The sequence below is a fragment of the Heteronotia binoei genome, chromosome 5 (assembly GCF_032191835.1).
Source record: "Heteronotia binoei isolate CCM8104 ecotype False Entrance Well chromosome 5, APGP_CSIRO_Hbin_v1, whole genome shotgun sequence".
Taxonomy (NCBI): Eukaryota; Metazoa; Chordata; class Lepidosauria; order Squamata; family Gekkonidae; genus Heteronotia; species Heteronotia binoei.
This window is the reverse complement of record NC_083227.1, coordinates 140,638,188-140,664,121: the sequence shown is the minus strand read 5'-3', so window position 1 is coordinate 140,664,121 and position 25,934 is coordinate 140,638,188. Positions and strand designations below refer to the sequence as shown.

Sequence of the window (25,934 nt, the reverse complement as noted above, 5' to 3'; positions counted from 1 at the left end):
GCACTGCAACCATATGTTATTAGCTTTGTATTCCCTTCCTGCTCTTCTAAATTTCTTCTCATCTTGATACACTTGCAGCATTGTCTGTAACCAAACTGCATACTAGAAATTTGAATTTTTGTTCACACGTTATTATAGCTTTTGCTGCCACTTCTTGTAAGTATTCTGCTGTGTGTGCATTTCCTGATGTATCAATTGTTTGTGCAAGGAAGACTTTCCCTACTTCTGTTGTTATACAAGCACATACAACTGGCTCATTGCGGACATTACTCCACCCGTCAGGACTTAGGTTAACAGTTTTACCCTCCAGAGCTGTTGCACATTGCTCCATTTCTCTATCATACGCTTTATTCAGCAGTTTTCCTGCAACATCTGCTCTGCTGGGTGGACTGTATCCTGGTCTCAGTGATTGAACCATATTAATGAAGTGTGGGTTCTCAGTCAGACAGAAAGAAGAGTTTGTTGCATAAACAAACTGGGCGATTTTTTCGTCAATTAACTCTTTTTCTAATCTGCTGGTTTTTATCAAAAACTTATCTATGGTGGTTCCAGGAGGGAAGGGTTTTTTCTTTCTTTTAGATGATATACTGTGGGTGTCTGATGATGATGTATATGGTGCAACTGAAACCCTATCCTGGGTATGACTCTGAAACTGTAGAACAGGAGGATGGCGATCTTGAAGGTGGATAGTTTCCAGAATCCTTAGTGTTGATGATGAGTTCCCTTAGACAAAAAAACAACAACAATGCTGTTATTTTATTATTTATACAATTTATGCTTATTGTATTCATCGCCATGCAGCACTGCCCAAAAAGGAAAATTTGCTTTTCTTCATAACTGTATCAAAATGACAGTAACATGCAGTAATAATAAGAAATATAATTTTGCTCAAAATGACAATTCAAGGCATTCTTTAAGAAATATGATAAAATAAAAATGTTTACCAACCTGAAGATCCTGCCTGTTCAAACATGTTTCTGTTGTCATCTTCATCATAGCACTTCTCATTCAGGCCACTAGGCCTTGCATTTCTTTGTTGCAGTGTTTGCATTTTGCACGCATGCCTGCCTTACCAATAGGTAGAGGAACTTCTTTAAAATATTCCCAAATTGGGTCTCTTTTATGGCCTGCTGCCATTATAGCTTTTCTCCTCCAGGGAAAGAATAATGTGATAAACCTCGAGTTATACACACAAAAGATCCAAAGTCTTGTGGAGTATTCTGCTCAAAAAGTTTCACTTTCATTTTTACTGCTTGTCCCTCTCTCCTTACACTTAAGTTTCTTCTTGTGCAGATCTATTCCACTTAGGCTTGCCAATCCCCAGGTCCCAGCGGGGGTTCGGTTCTTCCGCTTTATTTTATTTATTTATTCGAGATTTATATCCCGCCCTTCCCACGAATGGCTCAGGGCGGCTTCCAACAATTAATCAAACATAAAATTTAAACAATTTCAAGTATAAAACAATTAAATATTTAAACAGTTAAAACCTTAAAAACAGAATATTTCAATTTCCTGTAAACAGATGGCTGGCCAGTTACATCGAGTTGTCGTCCTAGCTAAGTATAGGCTAGCCGGAAGAGGGTCGTCTTACAGGCCCTGCGGAACTGCGCCAAGTCCCGTAGGGCCCTCACCTCTTCCGGCAGCTGATTCCACCATACGGGGGCCATAACGGAGAAAGCCCTTTCTCTGGTGGCTTTCAAACGGGCTTCTTTTGGCCCGGGGATAGTGAGGAGATTTTGTGTTCCTGACCTCAGTGCTCTCTGGGGAACATGTGGGGAGAGACGGTCCTTCAGGTAGGCAGGTCCCAGGCTCCTTCCCGCCTCCAGTCAGCTGGCTGGTGGGGGGAAGCCCCGCCCCCAAGCCACCATGTGACTTTCCCCCTCTGGAGGCTCCAGTCTCCAATTGAAAGGCTTCCTCTTGGGATGGGGTGTCTGTGTTACTTGGAAGAAGTTGGCTGCAACTTGTGAGTAGAGAGGCCAATCCCTTACTTCAGAGTCGCCAGAAACGGGGGGGGGGGGGCGGGGGACGTCTGCTGAGCATTATTCCCTATGTGGAGATTGATTCTCATAGGGTATAATGGGGAATTGATCTGGAAGTTTCGGGGGCTCTGGGGGAGTTGTTTTTTGAGGTAGAGGCACCAAATTTTCAATATAGTATCTAGTGCCTCTCCCCAAAGTACCCGCCAAGTTTCAAAACAATTGGACCATGGGGTCCAATTCTATGAGCCCCAAAAGAAGGTGCCCCTATCCTTCATTATTTCCTATGGAAGGAAGACATTTTAAAAGGTGTGCTGTCCCTTTAAATGTGATGGCCAGAACTCCCTTGGAGTTCAATGATGCTTGTCACACCCTTGTTCCTGGCTGCACCCCAAAGTCCCCAGATATTTCTTGAATTGGACTTGGCAACCCTAATTTCACCCCAAGCAGTCTTTTTCTATTCATTGAACTTTTTGAAACCTAGCACTTGAGGGGTTGATTCTGTGTACATAGGTTTGTAGAACAATGAGATTAAGGTCTTTTTCTCAACTCTGTTCATTTTGTAACATTTTTGCTGTGTAGAAGACGCATGTGATCTCTGCAGACACAAATTATAGTTTTGAGAAGTGCAAAACCAAGCATCTGTTCTGTGATAATATCTTGTAGACACAGAATCTGCCCAGTAATCTTACAGAAACCTCTGGAAGAGCATGACATTGTGAATGGATTAATAGAATTTATTACCAAAAAATTTAAACACTGCATGAATATACAGCCTTTTCAGAATTAAAAACTAATCCTTATTTCATGATGGAATAACCTTTGGATGATAATATATTTTCCTCAAAAAGCATTTTATTTAAAAAAATCCGATTAAATAAAAAAAATGCAATTTTTTGATTATTTTTTTTAATTATTCATTTTTATCTACCCTGCTTTCTAATAGCCTCAGTAAATTCAGCTGATGGTAACTACATTGTAACATTTCTGCAGAGTGTTTTTTTTTTTTTACTAACTGGCTGATTTTAATGGTGTAAATATATTTTTAAATTGTTGTCGTAATCTGTAAAACATCACTGCAGTTATTTAATGTGAGAGTTTTCTTCAGGTTGTGAGCTTTTGTGTGCATGCGTACTTCCTCATACACATGCACACAGAAGCTGACACCCTGAATAAAACTTTGCTTGTCTTAAAGGTGCCATTGGACTCTAACTTTGTTCTATTGCTTCAGAACAACATGGTTACCCACCTTGACTATCTTCATGGATATATCTTGTGATTGTTTTGTTTTAGAATGCAGAAGAAAACCGAGCCGTTGAAAGCAAGAAAACAAAGCTGGATGAAAAACCTCCGTCCATTCACAAGACTTCTAGTAACAGAGAGTGAGTGCTGATAGAGTACTGGTTTGGCACTTTTAGAGTAGTTTACACCCCTCGTCACTAGTTTTCCTTTTACATCTTAGGCAGTTTAAATAGCAGCTTTGGAAGTCGAGGGAACTGTAAAAGACAATTCTGCAGAATTTGAGAACAGAGGTGCACACAGACCCGTAGCCAGGAGTTTTTCGGGGGAGCGGGCACTGGGGGAACTGGTGGGGCATGAGATCACAGAATTTAAAAATACAATAATAAATGGCTCTTACTCACGGCAGAAGACAGTGTTGGCCCACAGTGCAGTTGCTTGCATGTAAGAGACATCGGAGTATTGCTGCTTTTTGTGCAGCTCCCATTCGTTCTAGTGGGACTTGCTCAATGAGCCCTTCCCGCTAGATCAAGCCTCAAACAGCTTGCGGTGGTGTGATTCCATAGAAACTGGTCAGACTGCACTTACCAGCGCTCTCTAAGAAGTGGCCATGGCACTCTTTGCCCCTCTCCCTTGCATTTCTGCTGCAATTGGTCCCATTGAAGAGATCTTATCTCCAGCACCAGTCTGGTGGTGGGAGGGAGGAGGGCTGACAATGCAGGCAAAGGTAGGCAGACAGTCCTGTGTCGGGGGGAGGATTTAAGGCTAGTTACACGTGGCAGAGCATTCCAACAGCAAAGCAACCCAGCTGAATCTCTTGCTGCCACACTGGCCACTTGCTGAATAATGAGAAGCTGCTTCTTCAACTTGAGGGACTCGCCTTCACACAGGCCCCTGTTGGAGGCAGCAGCTGTGCCTATGTGTTTCTCTGCTGGGGAAAAGCCATCAACAAGTTTAGGTAATTATCAGGATCCAGATCAGCCGTGCAGGGTAGCCAGTAGGGCAGGGGGCACGGCACTGACTGGTGCCTTACCACAACACAGTTACGATGGACTTAAACTTTAAAAAGGCTTTAGAAATAGGTTAAAATAGGCATTTCAGTAAAGCAAAGTTGTGGGGTGTGGAGGGAGGGTCGGGGCAGAGGTGTGGCCACAAGATGCTCCACCATGACTATGGACCTGGGTGTGCATCTGAATCATTACCAGTATCCATTGGTTCATTGCTGCTGTCATTGAGTGAGCATAATAGGTTGTCTGTTTTTCTCACTTATTTCCTTATTAAAAACACACATGTATTCTTACACACCAGCTCTTGTTACTGAAGGATCAGAGACTTCATAATAAAGTTGCCATCTTCTAGGAATGTTTCACAGTTACAGGGCATATACAGTCAGGCTTAGCATTTGTGTTTGTGTGTAATTTCCTTACTGTACTTGTTACATAACAAAAATAGAAAGATGTAGCCGTTTATGGAGTATATTTGCTTGAAACTGAAACCATACTTTCCCCCATACCTTGATTAAAACTTGAATGCAGTGCCCGGGGCTAAGCTGACTGCTGCCTCTGAGCCATGAACAGTCTCCCTCTGCCATCAGAGAAGATGTTTTGTGCGTAGTAAATAATCCAAAGGACTCTGAAGGAAGCTATAGTGAGTTAGTGTTACTAACTCCAAGTTGATGGGATCTGCATGTAAGCCCCTTTTTAATTACCAGGGTGCAGTGTGGTTGTCTTGTTTGAGCTGAACACCATTGTCTGCATTTTCAGACTGAAATCTTTAATAGTGTGGTAGAACAAGTTATCTGCTTTGCATTTGTTGAAGCAGGAGAATTTTTTAAAATCTCCTTGTATAAAGCTAGTGACTTCTTTGCAGGTCATCAAAGCAAAGTGCTGTTAAAGAGAAAGATCTTCTCCCTTCTCCTTGCACCACCCCAGCCATCCAAAAAGATTCCAAGCAAGAGCATGTCTCTCGGAAGAGAACCATCAGTCAGTCTTCTTCCTTGAAATCAAGCAGTAACAATAATAAGGAAGGTAGCAGCAGTAAAAGTAGCTCATCGAAACAAAAGAAGACTGAAGGCAAATCTAGTAATTCTAAGGAAACAAAGGTAAGAACCTTGTGTGTCAGTTGTGTGGCTGTTCTTTATGAGTCCTTTGTGGGAAATCTGATTACTTATCTGATTTCTGCTCTGTAATTTAGCTGAGAGGGGAGTATATCTCTTCTTAATGTACTTATTAGCAGAGCCTGTATGAATATGAATATGCCTTTCAGTGTGTAGAGTTGAGGTGTTGGGCACTGATAGGTTTTTAAGGGATAACTGTTACTCTGAATGGCAAAAGGGTTCTAATAAGTGTGGCAATTTTCTGTTCTTCTATATTTAATTAATTAATTGCATTTTTGACCACCCTTCCTGAAACCAATGTAGGGCAGTTCACAGCAATGTGAAATTATAACAGATGAAAACAAAATAAATAGCAGTATAAAACAGTTGTTTTCTGTTTTCTAGTTTTCTATAAGTGTTTTCTATTTTGTCAGCAGAAAAGTGAAAGTAGTAGCTGAATTTTTAATTAAAAGAACGTGGCTGAGGCAAAGGTGTGAAACATTGTAGGAATCGGGACAGAGGAAAATCTTAAGTAGTAAACCATTAGCCGAATATTTAAGCAAAGAATATAATCATGGCTTCTCAAGATTTTTCTTAGATTGCTAGCCAAAAGGGGTTGTCTAGTTGGTCCCAGAAAAGGTGGGTGCTTCAAAGTTGGTTTTTGGAGAGTTCTTTGGTACCCTTTTTTCTAAGCTTGCATTGAGTCATGTCTGGACCACTTTTTAATTAGAATAATTAGTACCCCCTCATAGTTTGTTGAGTCTTAATAATAATTTGACCTAGCATAGTCTTGTCATGTTCTATTAAAACGAGTATACAGCTCAGTTTCATGTGCCAGAGTTGACCATGTTTGGAATTAAATGTGTTGTACTGCAAAAGTATATTACTGAACCCTCCCTGCCCATGACTTCATCAGGTGTTGCCCCATGATTTTCAGGTTTTGGGGTGCTAGGAATTTGGTAAGTTAAACAGACAAAATTTATTTATTTATTTATTTATTTATTCGGGATTTGTATCCCGCCCTTCCCAGGAGTGGCTCAGGGCGGCTATGACAATCACTAAAATGACAATCACTATCTTGTTCCATAGATTAATTGCAGCCTTGTGCAGCCTAAATTTACCTTTTTTTTTTGAGGGAGGCTGTACTACAAAAGTTGGTGGGCCACTTGTAACCCTTGAGAAGTATTTTTTGCCCCTCCTGCATTAGAGCATTAGTATAGTTGGATATATTTCAGTATTGAAATCTTACTAGTGAAAGGTGAAGTGGAATACAGCTTACTTGTTTTAAAGTTAAAGGTAATCCCCTGTGCAAGCACCAGTTGTTTCCGACTTTGGTGTGACATTGCTTCACAGCGTTTTCACGGCAGACTTTTTATGGGGTGGTTTGCCATTGCCTTCCTCAGTCATCTACACTTTCCCCCCAGCAAGCTGGGTACTCATTTTACCAACCTCAGAAGGATGGAAGGCTGAGTCAACCTTGAGCTGGCTTACAAACACTTAAAATTCATTTGCATGGAATACCTGTAAGCACACTACAGTATTGGAGGGGAAACTCCATAAGTTGAATATTGCCCTAAAATGGGAACAGAGAACTTAGGCACAGCATGGAGAAGGAAGTTTTGATCACTTTAATATTTGTTCCAGGAGAGCATTTTGCACATTAGTCCTGTATATTATTATGAAGCAGCTTTTTAAAACCCTATCTTCCAAGCAGAAGATTGGGAGGGTTGAAAAGAAGAGGGAAGAGCAATGGCAACTAGGGAGAACTGCATAGAAGGTGGTCAAATGAAAATCTTTGCATGCGAGCCTTGGATTTTATAGCTTTATAACCACCCTGGGACTTCTAGCTTACTTTGGAAAAAATGATTGTAGTATAAAATATCCCATATTGTGTACTACATTATTACCCAGTGACACTATTCATTCTCAGTTCAGTTATCTGGCTGTAACTTGATCTTGCTTGCCTGGTTCTGCTTCAGCATAGGCTGAAACACTACCAGTGATGGTGATCGGATAAAGCTACGTAGTATGTTAGATAAGTTTAAAATAATGGTTTTTAAAGTGGGCAGATCATAATAGCTAATTCATAATGAGGATATAGTACTGGTTTTCATCAGCATAACAAAACCGCTTGCTTGCTTTGTACTTTGGATTTGCTGGGTTAAGTATAGCTGCGGCTGTGTCTGTCAGGCTCTGTGTGTGGTAAGCATGGATGACAGCACACATCTGGATTGCATTTAACATGAGCAGTGAGCATTTGTTTGACAGTATCAATGTGTTAACTAACAGTGGTATGTCTTCTTCTTTCAAGGAAAAGATTTTAAATAATTCTTCAAACTGCTCTTCTGCCTCCACTACGACTGCAGACAGCTCAAAATCCCGGAGGGCAAAACTAGTGTTTGATGACAGGTGAGAATAAAATTCAAAGCTAGACTAGTGTATTTGGAATCTCATCCCACATTCTTAACACATATAGGTGCTGGGGCTGGAAAAGATAGAATTTTTAGTGTTTGGGCTCTAGTAATGTCAAAAGAGCAATTCTTCTCCCCATTCTCCAACGTTCCTTAAGCAAACTGAGACAAAGCAGCAGCCCATCCTCAAAAGTTCCTGCCTTGCTTGGGGGACAATATGTCAGGACAGGAGAGGTTGCAAGATAGCTTGCTTGAATGGAAGGGAAGTTCTGTAACATGCTGTTTGCTGCTCGTTCTAAGAGCTGCCTGATCTCTTGGTATCAGGCAGGGGCTTTTGCAAAAGCAACGTTAAGAGCATTATCTCACCTGGACTTCATTTGGCAGTTTTTTCCCCTTCATCTGCCTTTGCCATATGATAGGAGCGGCTATGTTTATGTAAGAAAATTCAGCTGATTTTATCAATCATAATTGATTTCATTTTGTGTTTTAGGACTTACTCAGCAGATCATTACTTACAGGAAGCAAAGAAGTTAAAGCACAATGCTGATGCATTGGTAAGGGCAAAAAAAAAAAATCCTAAACCGTGGTCTTCTTGACAGGAACCAAGAAATGACATTCCAGCCAGCCTAATGTGTCCCAGGCAAATTAGTAGAAACTGTAATCAAAGGTAGAATTGTTAGGCACATAGAGGGACAAAGCCTGCTGAAATCTTTTAGAGGTCTTTCAGAAAGTGAACAAGCATGTAGAAAAAGGGGACCTGGTAGACATTATATAGCTGGACTTTCAAAGGCATTTGTCAAGATACTTCACCAAAGAATACTGAGTAAACGTAGCAGTCATAGGATAAGAGGATGAGTTCTCTTATGGGTTAAAAACTGGTTAAATGACAGGAAGCAAAGAGTAGGAATCAATGAACGGTTCTCACAGTGGAGGGAAGTAAGCAGAGGGGTCCCACAAGGATCAGTATTGGAGTGGCCAGGTTTGCAGATGACACAAAATTATTCAGGATGGTGAAAACCAAGGCTGACTGTGAAGAGCTCCAGGAGGACCTCCACAAACCAGGTGAGTGGGCAACAATGTGGCAAATGAAGTTCAGTGTTGGCATATGTAAGGTGATGTACATTGAGATCAAAAATCCCAACTTCAAATATAGGCTAATAGGGTCTGAACTTGCTAAGACTGAGAGGGGAAAAGATCTTGTAGTCATAGTGGATAGCTCAATGAAAGTCTCAACCCAATGTGCTGCAGTGGTGAAAAAAGGCAAACTCTTATGTTAGGGATTATTAGGTAAGGGAGTGAGAATAAAACTGCCAATGTTTTAATGCCTCTCTGGTGCAGCCTCATTTGGAATACTGTGTACAGTTCTGGTCACTGTGTCTCAGAAAGGGCATTGCAGAGGAGGGCAACCAAAATTATTAGGGGGTTGGAGCACCTTCCCTACAAAGAAAGGCTGAAGAGTAAGGGACTTTTCAGTTTAGAAAAGAGATTATTAAGGGGGCCATGACAGAGGTTTATAAAATTATGCATGGGATGGAGAGAGCTGACAAAAATAAATTTTCCTGCCTCTCGCAAAATACTAGTGCTCAAGGGCAACCATTGAAGCTGAATTTGTTGCCAGAGGATGTAGTGATGGACACAGGAACAAACAACTTTAAAAGGGGATTAGATAGACTCATGGAGAATAAGTTTGCCAATGGCTACTAGCCATGGTGGCTGAGGGGAACCTCCAAATTCAGAGGCAGTAAACCTCTGAATCCCGGAGCCAGGAGGCAACACCAGGGGAAGACCTCGGTCTCTATTCCCTGTTATTGGCTGTCCAGAGGAACTGATTGGCCACTGTGTGAGACAGAATGCTGGACTAGATAGACTATTGGTGTGATCCAGCAAGGCTCTTCTTTTATTCTCTTATGTTTTTATGTTAGTATAATTATTTTCAAACCATTTTTCTGATCCTATTATAGTTTTCTCTTTTATGCTTGATATTCAAAGATTGGTATTTTTCAGTCTGACAGGTTTGAGAAAGCTGTGTACTACCTTGATGCTGTGGTGTCATTCATTGAATGTGGGAATGCATTGGAAAAGAATGCTCAGGAATCAAAATCCCCATTCCCTATGTATTCTGAAACAGTGGAGTTGATCAAGTAAGTGATAAAAAAATGTCAGATCAGGGTCAAAGAATTCAGGTTGTCTTTTTAAAGATGTGTTCTTTGTTCATGTGATCGTAAATTGTTACATAAAAGAAATACTCATGCTCATTTTTGTATTTAATGAGGCTTTTATCAAGATTAGTCTTACTCTTTAGCAGGGGTGGCCAACGGTAGCTCTCCAGATGTTTTTTGCCTACAGCTTCCATCAGCCCCAGTCAGCATGACCAATGGCTGGGGCTGATGGGAGTTGTAGGCAAAAAAAAACATCTGGAGAGCTACCGTTGGCCACCCCTGCTCTATGGTGTTGAAAAATGAAATTCTATGTCCTTCTGAAGTTAAACACAAGATTTTTGATGCAATGAATGCAGCACAAACCTAAAATATTTTTTGATGAAAGAACAGTAAATAAAACCAGGACATTTTAGTTTAGTAATTGTTTTATGGTTGCAGGTACACCATGAAACTGAAGAATTACTCAGCACCAGATGCTACTGCTGCTGACAAAAGGCTAGCAGTGCTGTGGTATGTATATGATGATTTTAATTAGGAAGATGTAAATAACTTAAAACAAGATATATGCGATACACCAGCGTGGTGTAGTGATTAAGAGCAGCAGACTCTAGGAGAACCGAGTTTGATTCCATACTTATCCACATGAAGCCAGCTGGGTGACTTAGGGTCAGTCACAGCTCTCAGAACTCTCTCACCTCAAAATAAGTCTTGCTTGTATAATGCTAAAAAGAGCTAGTACTCTAGGCAGCCTGACAATCTCCTGGCTATATCACACACAACACCATATGATAATTAATTAGCAAGATACAGCCATGAAATCTAGTTTTTGTGGAGTACTTAAATCTAGAGATTGGAGCCATGAACAGACAAGACATATATTTCTAAAAACCTGGAAAACACTCGTTTGCAGAAAAATATGAAAACTTTAAAAAGGGGAGGAGGGAGCAATACCTAAGCTTCAAAAAATTAATGTCCCAGTGGCTGTTGCTAGGCAATCACAACAGTATTGCCAGCCTTTCAAGCCTTGGTTTCCATCATTAAAAGCAGAAGATAATATAGGGTCATTTCCAGAGCTACTTTGGCCTCACTGGGGCTAGGGCCGGCTGCAACCACCAGGCTCCTTCTACTACACGCCTTGTGTGACTCACCAATGCCCAGCTACTCACAGCAGTTCAGCAGCAGACACCACACAAGCCAGTGTGGTGTAGTGGTTAGAATTTCATACTAGAACAGGGGTGGCCAAACTGCAGCTCAAGAGCCACATGTGGCTCTTTCTCACATATCGGGTGACTCTTGAAGTCCCCACCACCCCGTTGGCTGACTTAGAGAAGGCATTTTCTTTAAATCACTTCTTCAAGACAAAAATATTTAAAAGTTCATGAGGGGCATCCATGTGTTTCTCCTTTATTTCCCACTTGAGAGTTCTGGTATCTTTTGTCCAGAAAAAAAGCCCTGCTGAGAAAAATTGAGTCATGATTGTTCTAGTGTCAATTTAAGATGAGAATTGCATTGCATATTCTAGAGCAGAGGTGGCCAATGGTAGCTCTCCAGATGTTTTTTGCCTACAACTCCCATCAGCCCCAGCCATTGGCCATGCTGGCTGGGGCTGATGGGAATTGTAGACAAAAACATCTGGAGAGCTACCGTTGGCCACCCCTGTTCCAGAGGGCACAGCTACTGTTATTTAACCTATTACTAGCAAGATCTGAGAGTAATGTTGCTTTTTGTTTTGCTAGTCTTAGATGTCAGTCCTTGTTATATTTAAGACTTTTCAAGCTGAAGAAGGAAAGCGCATTGAAGTATTCCAAGACACTAACTGAACATCTAAAGGTAAAAAGTCTACTTTTGCAAATTGTTCAGAAGGAATTATTCTCATGTTCATGGTGTTTTATTGCAGTCAAGTTAGCTTCCAGAGTGGTTGTAACCGATGTTCCCTCTAAGCTGCAGAGTCTTTGTGAGCTACTGGCAATAATGGGGTTGCCACTTTCTGGAAAGTCAGGGAAATGTAAATTGGTCAGGGAAAGTCTAAGGAAATTGTGATTAAAATATATTCAAGCGGTGGGTTTTTGACCTGCTGCTGCAAGAGCATTGTTCTTGTGGCAACTGGAATAGAATAATACAGAATACAAGTAAAACTGAATGTTGCCTTTCCCAGCACCACCTTTTTTCTCAGCTCCACTCCCAGCAACCAGCCTAATGTGTTTGTTGAGCTCTGTCCCTGCATGATTTCCAAGGTTTGCCTATAGGATTTGCAAAGCAAAGCTAGTCTAAACATTTAGTAATATACAAACTTTAAACATCTTTTTTCATCCCTACCTGCTAGTACTGCATTTAACTTACATATAAAGTTAAGCATGATTTGGGGTCATGCTTGTGTATGGAATGGACATTTTGTCTCCTTCTAATTCCAGCAGAGAGTTGCAAATGAGTTTTGCCGCTGTTGGATTTTACAGACAAATAGCACTTTCTACTCTACACCATGCAAAGTAAATTTTGCAAATGTGATTGCTTGTTCTTGCTGAAGTTTACAAAGTACAGGCTTTCTAACCCTCTTTCCTGACTTCTCCCATGCATAAAGGTTGCAAATGAGGGTTGTCTGCTAATCTAGATTGCAGAAACTCCACCTCCTTTCTTGCTGCTGATCTGCTCTTTACACTTTCTGGAACCAGAAAATGAATGTGAAACTTTCCCAGCTTTGGAAAGTTCCTACTTGTTAGCATTCAGAGTTTACATGAATTGAAGTTTGTATCTTGGTGTAATTTTTGGTGCAGTTGCAAAACTGATGTTTCTGCATTTAATGTTGAAAGAAGCTGATATTCAATCTCTTACTTTGACAAATGTTTTTGCAGTTGAGACTTGTGTAGTTGTTGAGTGGAACATTTCATTAAGCCTTGCATTAATGCAACACAACCTATTCATTTTTTAACGCGTGGTTATATATGAATAGTGGTCAGGGAAATTGACAAATGTTGGTCAGAGAAAGTCAGGGAAATGAAAAATAAAATTTTAGTGGCAACCCTGTTTGAAGTTGTGAGCTGCTGCATAAATTATTGCCCTCTGGGGTCATCCTTCATGTGTGAGCTGGAGGCTAAAAATCTGTGAGCTAGCTCAAACTAATTCAGCTTAGAGGGAACACTGGTTCTAACTGACTGTGAGTTAATCTTTGGGTGGGATCACACTGGGAATTTGGTGCAGCAGTATCCCAGCTCTGAAAAAGTCAGTACTCTTTGATACATGCCCCACCCTGCTGCCAGGAGAGGCCCAGGCTGCACATGCTCAAGAGGAGCATTCAGACTGCTCCTGCAGGTGCAGGGTACTTGCATCATGTGCCCCGGCTGTTCAGACAGCCAGGAAACATGCCCTGAACGAGCTTTAGAGATTGCTACTTCCCAGTAGCTATTTAATCCAGTCCCAGCCCATCCTAAAACAAGGTATGTGTGGGCAAGACTCAGGGGGAAGATGTGTGTGTATGATTGCAGGCATTAAATCCAGATGGGAGGCGTGGCGAGGTCAGGCCGAATCTCTTGCACCCTTTGTCATACAGCTTTAAAAAATTAATATCCCAGTGGCTGTTGCTGGCTAATTATTCAGGAATTTGGCAATTCCAGATAGTCATGTTAGTTAGTCCTAGCAAAATAAAACAGGACATCCTCTAGCACCTTAAAGTAACATTTTATTACAGCCATTAGTTTTTTTGAGCCAGTAGTAACTTTATCAGCTTTGGCAGTTTTCTTAATCATAGCTACTATTTACAGATATATCGTGTTTTGTGTTGTTGTCTTTCCTCCCCCCCCAAACCCCCCTCCCCATTGAGTATATTGTTCAGTTTGTTTTTTGCAGGAGGTCCCAGAACTCAGATTTCTGTCAGTTAATGTAGTTCCCTCTTCATATCCTGCATTGTTTCTCATAAAACTTCAAATTTGCTGTTTCCTATTGAATTAATTTTGAATGACTAATAATGGTGTTATCTTTGGAATAATTATTGTTCTTTTCCCCAGGTTTTATCAAACAATTAATAAGCCTATTAAAATGTTGTAATTTTCTTGTTCCTAAACAGAATTCTTATAACAATTCTCAAGCTCCATCACCTGGTATGGGAAGGTAAGCATTTATTGAACTTAGGGTTATATTGTTTCATCTGATCTTAAAAAAAATAAAAAAGCAAGCAAGGTGGGGTTTATGCATTCTTCATATTCTGTAAAGGTTTGTGTATTGCAGTAATCACATTTTAACTGGTTTGGGATTATCTAAACATTTATAAATTATACCGTTCCCCCCCCCCCTTTGAAAGAGTAAGTTTGATAGAGATTGTCTATTGGAGTATGCAGATTCCTCCCTCGTATTTTGAGTTTCTGTTTTGCCTGTGCATGTTGTTTCTAAGGGTATCCTGGCCCCCCTCGCCTTGAGCAGCATTTTGGGGGACTTCATGGGATGCACTGGGAAGGTGTAAGAAAGTTCCATCACATCAGCAGAGCTCCCCTGACAAATTCAAATCACGTAGATGGGGATACACATAGGAGAATCTTGGTTTCTTGCATGCATCCAGCATTCTGCAGGGCTTGCAAAACTACCCTCTTTATGCAAGCATATAAGGAGCCCTGAAAACGATACCTAGCCATCGAAATATATCCACTGAACATAGCACCTTAATTTATTGTAGTTTTAACTTTTATGTAACCGTTTTTAAATGTATGTATCAACTGTATTTTAAAATTATTTTATGTAAATCATGGGATACCATGTCTTGTTAGCCGCCCTGAGCCTGCTTCGGCGGGGAGGGCGGGATACAAATAAAAGTTTATTATTATTATATGCATAACTAATATCTGGATGCAGTTTTCACGTGCTGGAACAAAAACCATGACCACATTTTCTGCCTTGTCTTAATGCAGGGTATAGCAAGCAAAATGTGTACTTTTGTTTTTACTTACTAGCAAACCAGGCAGTATGCCGTCTCCAGTCTCTCCAAAGTTGTCTCCAGGGAATTCAGGAAGCTACTCTTCAGGGTCAAGCAACCCTTCAGGCAGCACTTCTTCAGTGACTATTCCACAGAGAATCCACCAGATGGCAGCCAGCTATGTCCAGGTGACTTCTAATTTTCTGTATGCCACTGAAATTTGGGACCAAGCAGATCAGCTTGCCAGAGAACAAAAGGGTAAGACTTTATAGCATTTTTCAATCTGTTGGATTTTGTTACATTGGTAGATCTTGATATTTCAGTATATCAACATTTGTAGATCTTGATATTTCAATATATCAACCTTTATGCTTTCAAGCATTTCAGTGGTCCGTCAGTAGGATGTACTGACAGCCCAGGATTTTTCCCATTCCCCCCCCCCAAGTTATTTCCACTCCTGGGAGAGTTTATTCCCGTTGAGGGTTTTGCATGTATTAGCCTGTGGGGAGGAGAGGAGTTGAGATCACCCTTTTTGCCTTTTGCTTGGGTGGAGCTCTGCCAGTGGAAGGGAAAAGTTTGGATTTGCTCCCTTCCCTCACCCCACTGCATCTATCCAACCAGTGCAGCAGTTAGTAAACACAAGTCCCTGAAACCCAGGAATCAGTTTCCCTGGGATCAGAAATGGCTCTGGGGCGAGTGGAGAGTGAGGAAGATCCTGTTGACCCTTGCACCCAATTACTGTATATTTTATTATCTGTCAGCATCTCAAGCTCCATGTGCATCACTTCCGTCCCATGCACAATTATGAATAACAGCAAACTATCTCAGTACCAAAGAATCTTGGCCATTTCTGAAAGTAGTGCATAAGGTCAAGCTTGCATAGAAGTTAGATTCCTTCCTTCCTTCCTTCCTTCCTTCCTTCCTTCCTTCCTTCCTTCCTTCCTTCCTTCCTTCCTTCCTTCCTTCCTTCCTTCCTTCCTTCCTTCCTTCCTTCCTTCCTTCCTTCCTTCCTTCCTTCCTTTTTGCAGTTTGGGATTTCTTTTGGAAATTACTGTTTTAAAGTACAGAGTTTATTTTACAATTTGACCTTAACAAACTTTTCTGACCACTCATATAAAAATTACCAGATGCCCAGAATAACTTTGGAGCAAAGTTTTTCCAGTTGTTTAGGCATCTGTTAAATCTGGATTTGTTGCAGTCTACACATTTTTGTATTGGTAATAAAAATTATTTAAATAGAACATTTAGTACTAAGAAGAGTTACTTCTGTCCCATCCCTCAGCTGGAAGAGGAACTAATTAATTTCCACATGTGGCTCATTGACCCCAGTGTAGACAAAATATTTCCCCAAGCTGCTTGCTTATCTGGACAATGAAACTCAATATAGTTAACAATATATTGCTTCAGAATATTCAGAATTTAGGGTTTGAATTCAGGAAGCTAATTCAGGAGTCTTTGAGTGGTGAGAGTTCTCCAGTATCTGACATTTGACATGTGTAATCAAGAATAATATGGAGTCTTGATAATGAGGCAATGTAAGTGACAGTTTAGAAACTTCTGTGCCTTCAGATGGTGTTTTTAATCTCTTGGTGTCACATCATATTTCAGTCTTTTCAAATCAGTTTAACACAAGATTAGTCCTTCAGGAATTCTGAATCAATTTCCTATCAGGAGATATGTGGAAATGTGTGTATCATTCCTGTTGTTTCTGGTTTTCTGTAGAATTCTTCGCAGAGCTGGATAAAGTTATGGGCCCTTTGATCTTTAATGCAAGTCTCATGACAGAGCTAGTACGTTACACCAGACAGGGACTACATTGGTTGCGTTCAGATGCCAAGTGATTCCTGGACTGCAGAAATCTTAAACGAAGAAGATACTTTTCTTGCTGCCTCTGAATTTTTTTTCAACACTGTGTCATAACAATAAGGAAAGACTGCCATAATGCATTGCTGAGTGGAAAATAAGAGTAAGGAATGCTTTCATGTGTCTCCCAGCATCATGTGTATGAGAACTTGAATCATGTCAATATGAACTTTTTCCAGTGGTCCCCTTTTTAAGATATTTAAAATATTTTAACCTCTGCAACATTTTAATATAATATGGATTCACTGAGCTGCAATTGGATTGAAATTCTAGTGGTTATGTCTAACAGATCTGTTTAAAACTTATTTATTTTAATTTGTTTTTTAAAAGCTCTGTTTTGGGGCTGTAAAGTTTTAGCTGTGTTTTCCTATAAATTTCCCCTATCAAGTACGTAGTGGAGATTAAGTGTAGACACTTTATTTAAGTATTTTGTGAACTTTGTTATTCTGTAATGTCTTGTGGTGGTAGAGATTGTAAAAGAAATAAGGGTTGATAGGTTCTAAAGTATAAGGGACACGTTTCTGTGAATGGACTCAACCCCTAAATGACAGCCACAGTTTTACTATTGTGCAAAAGTTCCAAGGATATTCTTCTATAAGATAAGCCATTGCATTGAAATGAAATATAAGGCTGGATGGACAATTAGTTTCAAAACTCATGTCTTAACACTAACAATCACAAAACATTACAGGAAGTTGCATTTAATGCAATATCAAAGTGATGTGGATCACAAAGAGCTTCAGTCTCCAGGTGTGAACTAGAAATTGTTTCAAATGGACAATCTTATGCTTTGTGCAGCATATTTATTTCCTTGCTTGTCACTGTTAGATGCTGAAGCCACTAACATTGATGCTTACGTGGAACTGATGCTTATCTCATTTCCAGAGCTTAACCAGAAAACATGAACAGTGACTAAGATCCGTGTCTTCTCTTGAATATGAATATGCGGTGGGCAACAAAGGGTAGAGAATAGGCCTGTGATTACAGGGAGGTTGGAAACTGTCCTTTCCAGTTCACTTAAAATATTGGTTTTACTCCCATTGTTTTTATGTTGTCATTAATGTTAAATGTTTGAGAAGAGAATGGTTTATTAATGTTAAAAGGAAATAACTGTGATCAGCAAGAATCATGCATGGAATTCTAAGTGACTGCTTTAAGGTTTCTAACCAAAGTACCTTTCCATAGAAGGTGCTTGTCTGAGGTAAAAAAAATCTTACTGTCCCTATCAAGTCTGGTGTGCCTTATGCCTTTTTAGATGAAGATTTTGAGTACTGTTTACAAGAGGTTTTACATGTAGGACCCAGTATATTGTGTCCAGTTGGTATCCTGCAGTACTACTAAAATTTCACTTCCTTTTCCCTAATATTAGTGGCTGTCATTTGTTGACAATACATCTTGGTTGTCTTTTAGAGTCAAACTCTGAACCCCTTCAATGTGGGATCGTGGAATGCTGCTTTACCTGTCCTTGTCCCTGAATCCTATCCCAGATATGAACGTGCATGTTCAAGAAAATGATTGCACTAAAATTATGTCTAGCTGTGTAGCTAATGTGCCAAAATGATGGCGACCTTTGAAAGAAGAAATGGAATTCTACATTAATTAATACTGCAGTGTGTCCTTAGGATGTTGAGAAGCTTCATTACTTACAGTAACTTCAGTAAACATAGGGCCTTGTATTCAGATGTGTTGTTTATTTCCAGGGATGCACAAATTTATTCCCCCCAAACTTGGAATAGATTCATTTGAAATCTTTGGGTTTACCAGGATTGCCAGTTCTGGGTTGGGGAACTCCTGGAGATTTGGGGGTGGAGCCTGAGAAGGACAGCAGGGAAGGGAAGGACCTCAGCAGGGTCCAATGCCATAAAGTCCACCCTCCAAAGCTGCCATTTTCTTCAGGCTCTATTTAGTCTGGGAATGAGTTGTAATTCCAGGAGATCTTCAGGCCCCACCTGGAGCCTGGCAACCCTACTTCACTGAATGCATTGAGCAAGTCAATTAAAAAACCCAGTCATATCTATTTTGACTGTGCACAAAAATATGAGGAGGGGGTACAGCTTAGTGACAGAACACACGCTTTGCATGCGGAATGTTCCAGGCATAGTCCATAGCATCTCCAGTTATAGAAAGACCTTTCTTTACTGGAGAGCTGCTGCTAGTCAGAGTAGACAGCACTCTGTTAAATTGACAAAGGTATAAGATAGCTTCATATTGCACATTGCATTATAAATTAAAGAATGTTCACTTGTATAAACATTTGCTAAATGAAGTTAAAGGCTTGGTTGAAAATTGAGGGAAGGCGCTGTCGCTCATATCTGCTTGGCATGCAGAAGGTCCCAGGTCCAATCCGAGGCACCTCCAATTAAAAGAATTGGTTAGTAGTTAACATGGAAGACCTTAGCCTAAGACCCTGGAGAGCCACTGGTAGTCAGAGTAGACAATACTGACCTTGATGAACCATTGGTCTAACTCAGTAGAAGGCAACTTCATGTGTTCCATGATGAGTAAATCCAAATATATCTAAATTGCTGTGTTTCTTTCTGTGTAGCTTGTCAGGGTCGCTGTGTGCACACAGGCTGCCACATAAACTTTTAATTGCTCCCCTGACACACAGTCCACTGCGTTCACATATTGGGAGAGTTCTAGACTTTATATTTGAAGTCGTTTTAAAGCAGGTATATTTTAATGTACCTCAATCCCAAGAGGTGCAACCCATATATTCTAGCTCAAATCCATTGGGTTGTTTCTTTTTTTTCTTAATGTCCAGAAGTGCCTGGCACACTGCCATGCTGAAGCCTCTACACCTTTAAGAGCTGGATTATATAAGCTCTATTGCTGTGTAGGTTTGCAGTGATCTGCAGAGTGGTTTGGCTTGCTTTTGTATTCAGTTATGATTACTGCCAGTGTGAATGTCTGTCTCCCCCCCCCCCTTAAAAACTCAAGTCCATAGTATCATATTCGAATTTGAAGGGGAAAAAGTTTTTCCCGATCAATCTTTAACATGGGCATGTTTAATAATAAATCTACCAGTTCCTCTTTGCTTTAATTGTGGACCTAAGGTAGCATACGCTAACTGTTCCAATACATGCCCTCTTGAGCTGTTATCTGTGTGCTCTAAATACATGAATAGTACTTTTGCTTCCTAGTAATTTTCAATCAGTTATATTGGAATCAATGATATGAAAAGGCCGTTTAATGTACTCTGAAATCCCTTTTTCTTGAAGTACATGACTATTTTGCCAAAATGTTAATACTTCAGTGAAAATGTCATAAGCTTCTACTTTCCTTTCCAAAAGCAAGTAAACAACCTAAGGCTGCAATGCTGATAATGCACTTACCTGGGAGTAAGCCCTGTGGAACATAATTGGGCTTGCTTCCAAGATTGTGCTGCAATGCATACGAGTATCTCTTGAGCACTGTCATAATTTGTGCTATTGTCTTCATTTTGAAAACATTGCATTATTAGATATATAAAGGGGTTAATGATTGTGTGTTACACATATCAGTGTTTATAGTTCATCCCAGTGATGAGCCTTTAAATATGGCTTAATGGTCAGACTAAGCTTGCTCAGGCATTTGAGTAATGTTGAATTTTCCAACAGCCTTGCAGGACAGCAAATCATGAACATGGTGTGAGATCCACCAGTGATGTTTTGTGGGTGTTCCACCAGGCTGCTGGCAGTGGGTGTGAAAGACAGTGCAGCACAAAAAGCTACAGAAGTTTAATCTGTGGGTTGGGGTGAAGTGGAAATTACATGTGTCCCAAACTCGAGCAAAATTCTGATGGCAGGTCCCAAGGAATAATGGACTTGTAGACACTTGGCTACTTCATTTTGTATCTTATCATGAACATTCAGGGTACCAGACCAAGATGACCCACATGTTCAGTGTGATTTAAATCTCTTGGCTGCAAAGCAGAGCTAATGGCTCTTGATCTTTGACAGTAGTATGCAATTTGTAATGTACATGTTTCTAATACATATATCTACATGCATATATAGATGAATGAACTCAGATCTGTCCAAAGTTTGTTATACTTGTGTTAGATTATAGTGCTGACTATATTGATATATTTATTGACTGCTGAGCCATCCTCATTTTGGTGGTGGTGATAAATTTTTCATATTATGCAGGAGTGCTATGGGTTTATTCTAGAGCAATGAGGCTTAAATGCTGTGATTTTATACAAAATTGCCCCTGTAATATGCGATGATCAGCCGCTGCATGTGTAGAGTCTACAGATATAACTGAATGCTTGCCAAGTGCAAGTAAAACACAGCTTTCAGAAGATAACTGTTTAGTTTGCCAAATTTGGCAGCTAAAGGGAAATACTGTCTTTTAGTGTATATATCATTTTCCCTGCACTGTAAAATCTGCAGTATTTCCTCCCAAAAGTGGATTAGATGAACTGAGCAAGTCAAGCTTGAATACATTTTTATCCATAGAGGAGTAAGCTGCATCCAAACCATTTGGTAGAGTCCTAAATGGCAAATATTTCATAAATATTTGGATCAAGGACTAAATGACTATAAATTGAGTGGAAGCAGTATTGTGGGAAAATTTGTGGTTTTTCATTGACCGTTAATGTTGGATATCTCAACAAAGTTTAGCCAAAGCTTTTATTAGTAATCCCTGTTAATGAATTTGTCCTTTTCTGAGAGAATTTCCGAGAAAGAGAAATACAGCTTAACAGTACCAAGTATTGTTTTGGATGATTCTTTAATGTAGCGGTGATGGGCCACTAAAAGATTTTCACTGGGTTGAGACTATCCTGGAAAGTTCAGACATTGATTACAAATGCCTCTCCCCCCGCCCCCCCCCGGGCAAATGATTTTTAGCTCTTGCCTGTTCAGCTGTTCTGAGCTGAAAGGACTTGGTTAAAGACATCTGAACCAACTGCTGCAACTCAGATAATGGGCAAAACTGATCTAATATTAACTTCACTCCTCATTTCCATGCGTAAACACATTGGCAAAACATTTGTACCTGGTAATGTAAATGTGTGAACCAATGCTGGCAGATTGGATTCAAAATATTCCCTTTCTGTTTCAAAGCGGTTGCATTAAAATCTCCGAGAACGTGGCTTCTGCGAGCACATTGCTGACATTTGTATCTGGTTCCCCCTTTTAAATGGTTTTAAGAAGTTTTGTATATGGAGGATAAAGTGCTTATATATTTATTAAAGATCCTTTATCTTATTTGAAATTATTTGGTAAAGAAGGTTTTTCTTTTCTTTTGGAGGGGAGGGTAAACTTTAGAAGTGGGATGGGGGGGAGGTTATTTTTTACTTGTAACTTATCAATTTTAAAAAACAACAACCTTTGTTGAGCATGCAGCTTGGTACTGATCATGACTGGCAGGATGGCTCACTGTCGTATGCTTTGTACATGACATGTCCACGTCTTATATGTTTTGTAACTTACCAACATATTTAGTCAACTGTTTTCAGCCAAAACTAAACTTAAAAAGAAAACTGTGATTTTTTTTTTTCCATTGCAATACATTTGAAATTTCAAAAGGGTACTCTGGGGCTCCAAATTAGGATTTCTAAGTCAGTATGTGCATTTCACGTATGTTAATGGTGAGCAAAGTATTATATACTAACTAGATTTTTTTTCCACATCTGTATAGTATATTCTATGTATTTTGTGGTATTGAGATTATAGAAAGTTTAGTGTCTGAAATATGCGTTTAATGTGTATTTTTAAACAAATTTATGGCAATTAAATATTTGGAGAAAAGGGTATCACATTTCAATTTGTAAAGATCTTTTTAACTACTGTGTCATTAAAATGCTTTGTACAATGCAAAACTGTAACTGGAGAAACTAAGTTTAATAAATATCAAATAGATTTTCTGTATTAAACTTTATAAGTGCAGTACTTGCATTCATTCTTTATAAATCGGTTTTACTATGGGGAAATCTCATCAGGAAAACATACTCTGCGAGGGACGGAATGATCAATATTGTGTCCAGGAAAGGGGATACACACACTTTGTGTCTCTATTCCATGAGAGCCAGTTTGGTGTAGTGGTTAAGTGTGCGGACTCTTATCTGGGAGAACCGGGTTTGATTCCCCACTCCTCCACTTGCACCTGCTAGCATGGCCTTGGGTCAGCCATAGCTCTGGCAGAGGTTGTCCTTGAAAGGGCAGCTGCTGTGAGAGCCCTCTCCAGCCCCACCTACCTCACAGGGTGTCTGTTGTGGGGGAGGAAGGTAAAGGAGATTGTGAACTGCTCTGAGACTCTTTGGAGTGGAGGGCGGGATATAAATCCAATATCTTCTTCATGATTCTGTCTAGCTGATTGTAGCATTAATCTACCACACAATGAACTTCTGAAAGCCATATATGATTCTCTCTTTGCTCATCTTTTTAAGTCAGTGTTAGTGTTGAGATGTATGCTCTTTCTGGTTCACAGGGTTAAGCTGGTTCCTTTCAGACTGCTAGCTTTGTAAATGATGGGACACAGTCAAAACCTGATACCGTTCCCTTAATTACTGCAAAATAGTCAATGTCTTCTGTCCACTGTAGTCCAAGCATTTCCAATTTACCTCCGCTACCTATGGCTTTTCTGGTTGGCTGATTATATACAAGATAAATAGTTGCTTAAACAGAGCTTTAATGTATTGGTAAAAAAAAATGAAATACAAAGTATAAAAAAAAAATGATCAATATAAGCTTAGCTAAAAGTTCACAGAGGTATAGCCTAAAACAGCTTCTAGCAAGTGCATTTAACATCTGTTCCAAAAAAAAAAAAAAGGTTTGAATTGCTTTTGCTTTGGTTATATCATATATTATAAGGAATCTTGCAAATAAAAATCTTAAAAAGTTTAAAAAAATAGGTTTGAATTGAAAAACAGTAAATATATGCAAGTGGTTCCAGGCAGGTAATAAATAAACAGGAACATTGTCAATGGAAGCAACAGCATTTTCTTTTCCATAGTGAAGAATCATTCTTCTGATACTGCTACAGAACAATGTTTACTCCTGCAGAAGAGAACAGCAGTCAGTTTACATGATCGTAGGCATGTGCCCCTCACATAAAGAGAAAATTTTCATTGAAAGGTTTGTATGATCCTTTCTCCTAAAGCAGGAACCCCTTAGCGCAGAGTGGTAAGCTGCAGTACTGCAGTCGAAGCTTTCTGCTCACAACCTGAGTTCGATCCCAGCGGAAGCTGGGTTCAGGTGGCTGGCTCAAGGTTGACTAAGCCTTCCATCCTTCTGAGGTCAGTAAATTGAGTACCTAGCTTGCTGGGGGGAAAGTGTAGATGACTGGGGAAGGCAATAGCAAGCCACTCTGTAAAAAAAGTCTGCTGTGAAAATGTCATTATGCAACATCACCCCAGAGTCAGAAATGACTGGTGCTTGCACTTAGGGGACTACCTTTACCTTTTTCTCCTAAAGCACAGATTGTTCCTTGTGGTTGTGTATTTTCAGGGAAATGGCAATAAACCTGCCATTGTCTCATTGTCAGAGTGGTTTCTTGGATTTAATTTTTAGATTTGCAAATCTGAAATGAGATTTCTTCCCGCCCCCCTCCCCCCCCTCCGATTTTGATTGTAGGTAATAGGAATTGTTTAGCAGCTGGTCAATAAAAGCCAACTGTGTTTAGTGTCTTGAGCCCCGTTTCCAGAAAATGTAATGCAAGCAATCTAAACAGTGAGGGTAATGAGGATACTTTATAAATAAAATATTCATAAAGAACATGTTCTAGATCTGGTACACCTGTCAACTTGGGTTGTTGGGTTTTTAGCCACTTTTAATCACTTAAAACTAATTTTTGCAAGAGGCATAAGTGCAATCTGTATATTCAAGATGACTAAGCCTAGTTTTCTTGCAGAAGGCATATCTGAATAGAAGCTTGGCTGCCCTGTTCTGTATGAAACACAGGAGCTTTGTTTCAAAGGAGGAGAGTATTACCTGCATAGTCTGCTGAAGCACTCGCTGTCATCCCTGCATGGTGCTCCAACTGGTCTTGTGACACCTCTCCAGAAAGGTGTCATTCTCTTAAGCCTCATCAGCTCAGAACTTTGTGGATGCAACGCAGCACAATGTGTCTGGAAAACAAGTGTCGTGTGGCCGTTACACATGCTATGGACCTTTTTAGCTATTAAGCCTTTTGAAGGTGCTCAGACTCCTACCCCTCGACAATATTTCTATATGGAAAATATTGGGATGGCCCCTTCCCTTGTCCTCCCACTCTACTGAGCCGTTTTCAGTGAAAACAGACGAACCAGTGATACAGCAGGAAGGCTCCCTGGAGGATGGTTGGATTCACCCCGTTGTTTCAGCTCAATTTGTCTAAGCCAGTGGGAATTTTAAAATATCCACAGGGTAAGTTCACCCAAGTTGAAGCCTAGAGTGCTCCCCCCTCCACACACGTACACAGAGTCATTTATATGGGAGAAAGTGCTATACTGTGCATGGGGCTGATAGTATAGTAAGGTCAAAACTCAACTTTCACTCCTGGAACCGGGATCCCACCCACTTTGCAGATCTCAGATTCTGCAAAGGTGTGCAACCTGTGTCAGTTTGTAGGAGTGAACCTTGAAAATATAAATACCCTTTTGCATTCAGGTACTTTGTAATGATAGGTATTTTGCTCATTATGAATAACTAACCACTCACGCTGCAATCTTTGCCTCCTCTGGTATCTTGATATTCCAGTAATTGAAGAAAGTACTAGCTAAGGATTCCTCAGAACTACTGAAATGTAACTAGTCATACGAATAACACTCAAACCATCATTTTGGTAACGGCAATGCAAATGTGTTCTTTCTGTTCTTACCTGAGTCAACAGGACTGAACAAACTAAGACAACTCCAATTTTCAAGTTCTGCATGATCTTTGGATAGCTTTCCACTGGTCAGTATGTTTCCCAGAAGCTACTGAAATTCCTGAACAGTTTCCCAGCTGCCTTGCCTGGCTTTTATAGATGCAAAGCCTCTGTTGCATCAGCCACCAACTTATTAAAAAGCCAAAGTTCATTGTAGGGAAAAAAAGAGGTTTAGTAAGTTATCTACTCAAGTGGTAGTCCAAGGTCTGTCCACTAGGCTAACTATATTTACTTTTCCCAACACTTGTACTTTGTCTGTTCAGTGCATTAAACATGCCAACTTGCTTTTAAAAAAAAACTTAATTTCACAATGTGCCTGAAAAGAGGCAAATGGTCAGAGCATAATAGAAATTAGCCATTTTTGTTTAGTTTCCTAGAGTTCAGTGGAAAATAACAGCCATAAATTGCCTCATGAAAAGGAGAAAGAGTTGATTATGACCTTTTGCAGTCATGCATGAG

The 25,934-nt window shown here is 40.0% G+C and overlaps 2 protein-coding genes across 4 annotated transcripts in view; one reads left to right on the top strand and one right to left on the bottom strand.

Moving 5' to 3' along the window:
- The window catches only part of AFF4 (ALF transcription elongation factor 4), a 73,358-nt gene extending 55,611 nt beyond the window's left edge, over window positions 1-17,747 (top strand). For 2 of the 3 annotated variants that reach the window (XM_060240519.1, XM_060240517.1), the window contains 10 exons: window positions 3,270-3,358; window positions 5,085-5,316; window positions 7,622-7,719; window positions 8,212-8,275; window positions 9,711-9,862; window positions 10,319-10,390; window positions 11,617-11,710; window positions 13,938-13,981; window positions 14,815-15,035; window positions 16,500-17,747. In XM_060240519.1, the coding sequence (XP_060096502.1) occupies window positions 3,270-3,358; window positions 5,085-5,316; window positions 7,622-7,719; window positions 8,212-8,275; window positions 9,711-9,862; window positions 10,319-10,390; window positions 11,617-11,710; window positions 13,938-13,981; window positions 14,815-15,035; window positions 16,500-16,618 (1,185 nt within the window). In that variant the 3' untranslated portion in view covers window positions 16,619-17,747. The remainder of the gene's footprint in view (window positions 1-3,269; window positions 3,359-5,084; window positions 5,317-7,621; window positions 7,720-8,211; window positions 8,276-9,710; window positions 9,863-10,318; window positions 10,391-11,616; window positions 11,711-13,937; window positions 13,982-14,814; window positions 15,036-16,499) is intronic. The other variant, XM_060240518.1, reaches the window with a different exon arrangement.
- Window positions 17,748-23,238: 5,491 nt separating this feature from the next.
- Window positions 23,239-25,621, bottom strand: LEAP2 (liver enriched antimicrobial peptide 2). The gene is made up of 3 exons (XM_060240516.1): window positions 25,428-25,621; window positions 24,560-24,696; window positions 23,239-23,626 (listed from the first exon to the last, which is right to left on the bottom strand). The coding sequence occupies exons 1-3, from the start codon at window positions 25,479-25,481 to the stop codon at window positions 23,590-23,592; spliced, it is 228 nt and encodes a 75-aa protein (XP_060096499.1). The 5' UTR covers window positions 25,482-25,621; the 3' UTR covers window positions 23,239-23,589.
- Window positions 25,622-25,934: the final 313 nt, after the last annotated feature.

What these genes read in the sequence shown, in the direction of transcription:
- LEAP2 (XM_060240516.1), bottom strand. Translation starts at nt 25,481, where the DNA reads ATGCAGAACTTGAAAATTGGAGTTGTCTTAGTTTGTTCAGTCCTGTTG. An exon ending in GTTCAGTCCTGTTGACTCAG is followed by an intron (nt 24,697 to 25,427) that starts GTAAGAACAGAA and finishes CTTGTTTTCCAG; the next exon opens with ACACATTGTGCTGCGTTGCA. An exon ending in TGCTTCAGCAGACTATGCAG is followed by an intron (nt 23,627 to 24,559) that starts GTAATACTCTCC and finishes TCTCTTCTGCAG; the next exon opens with GAGTAAACATTGTTCTGTAG.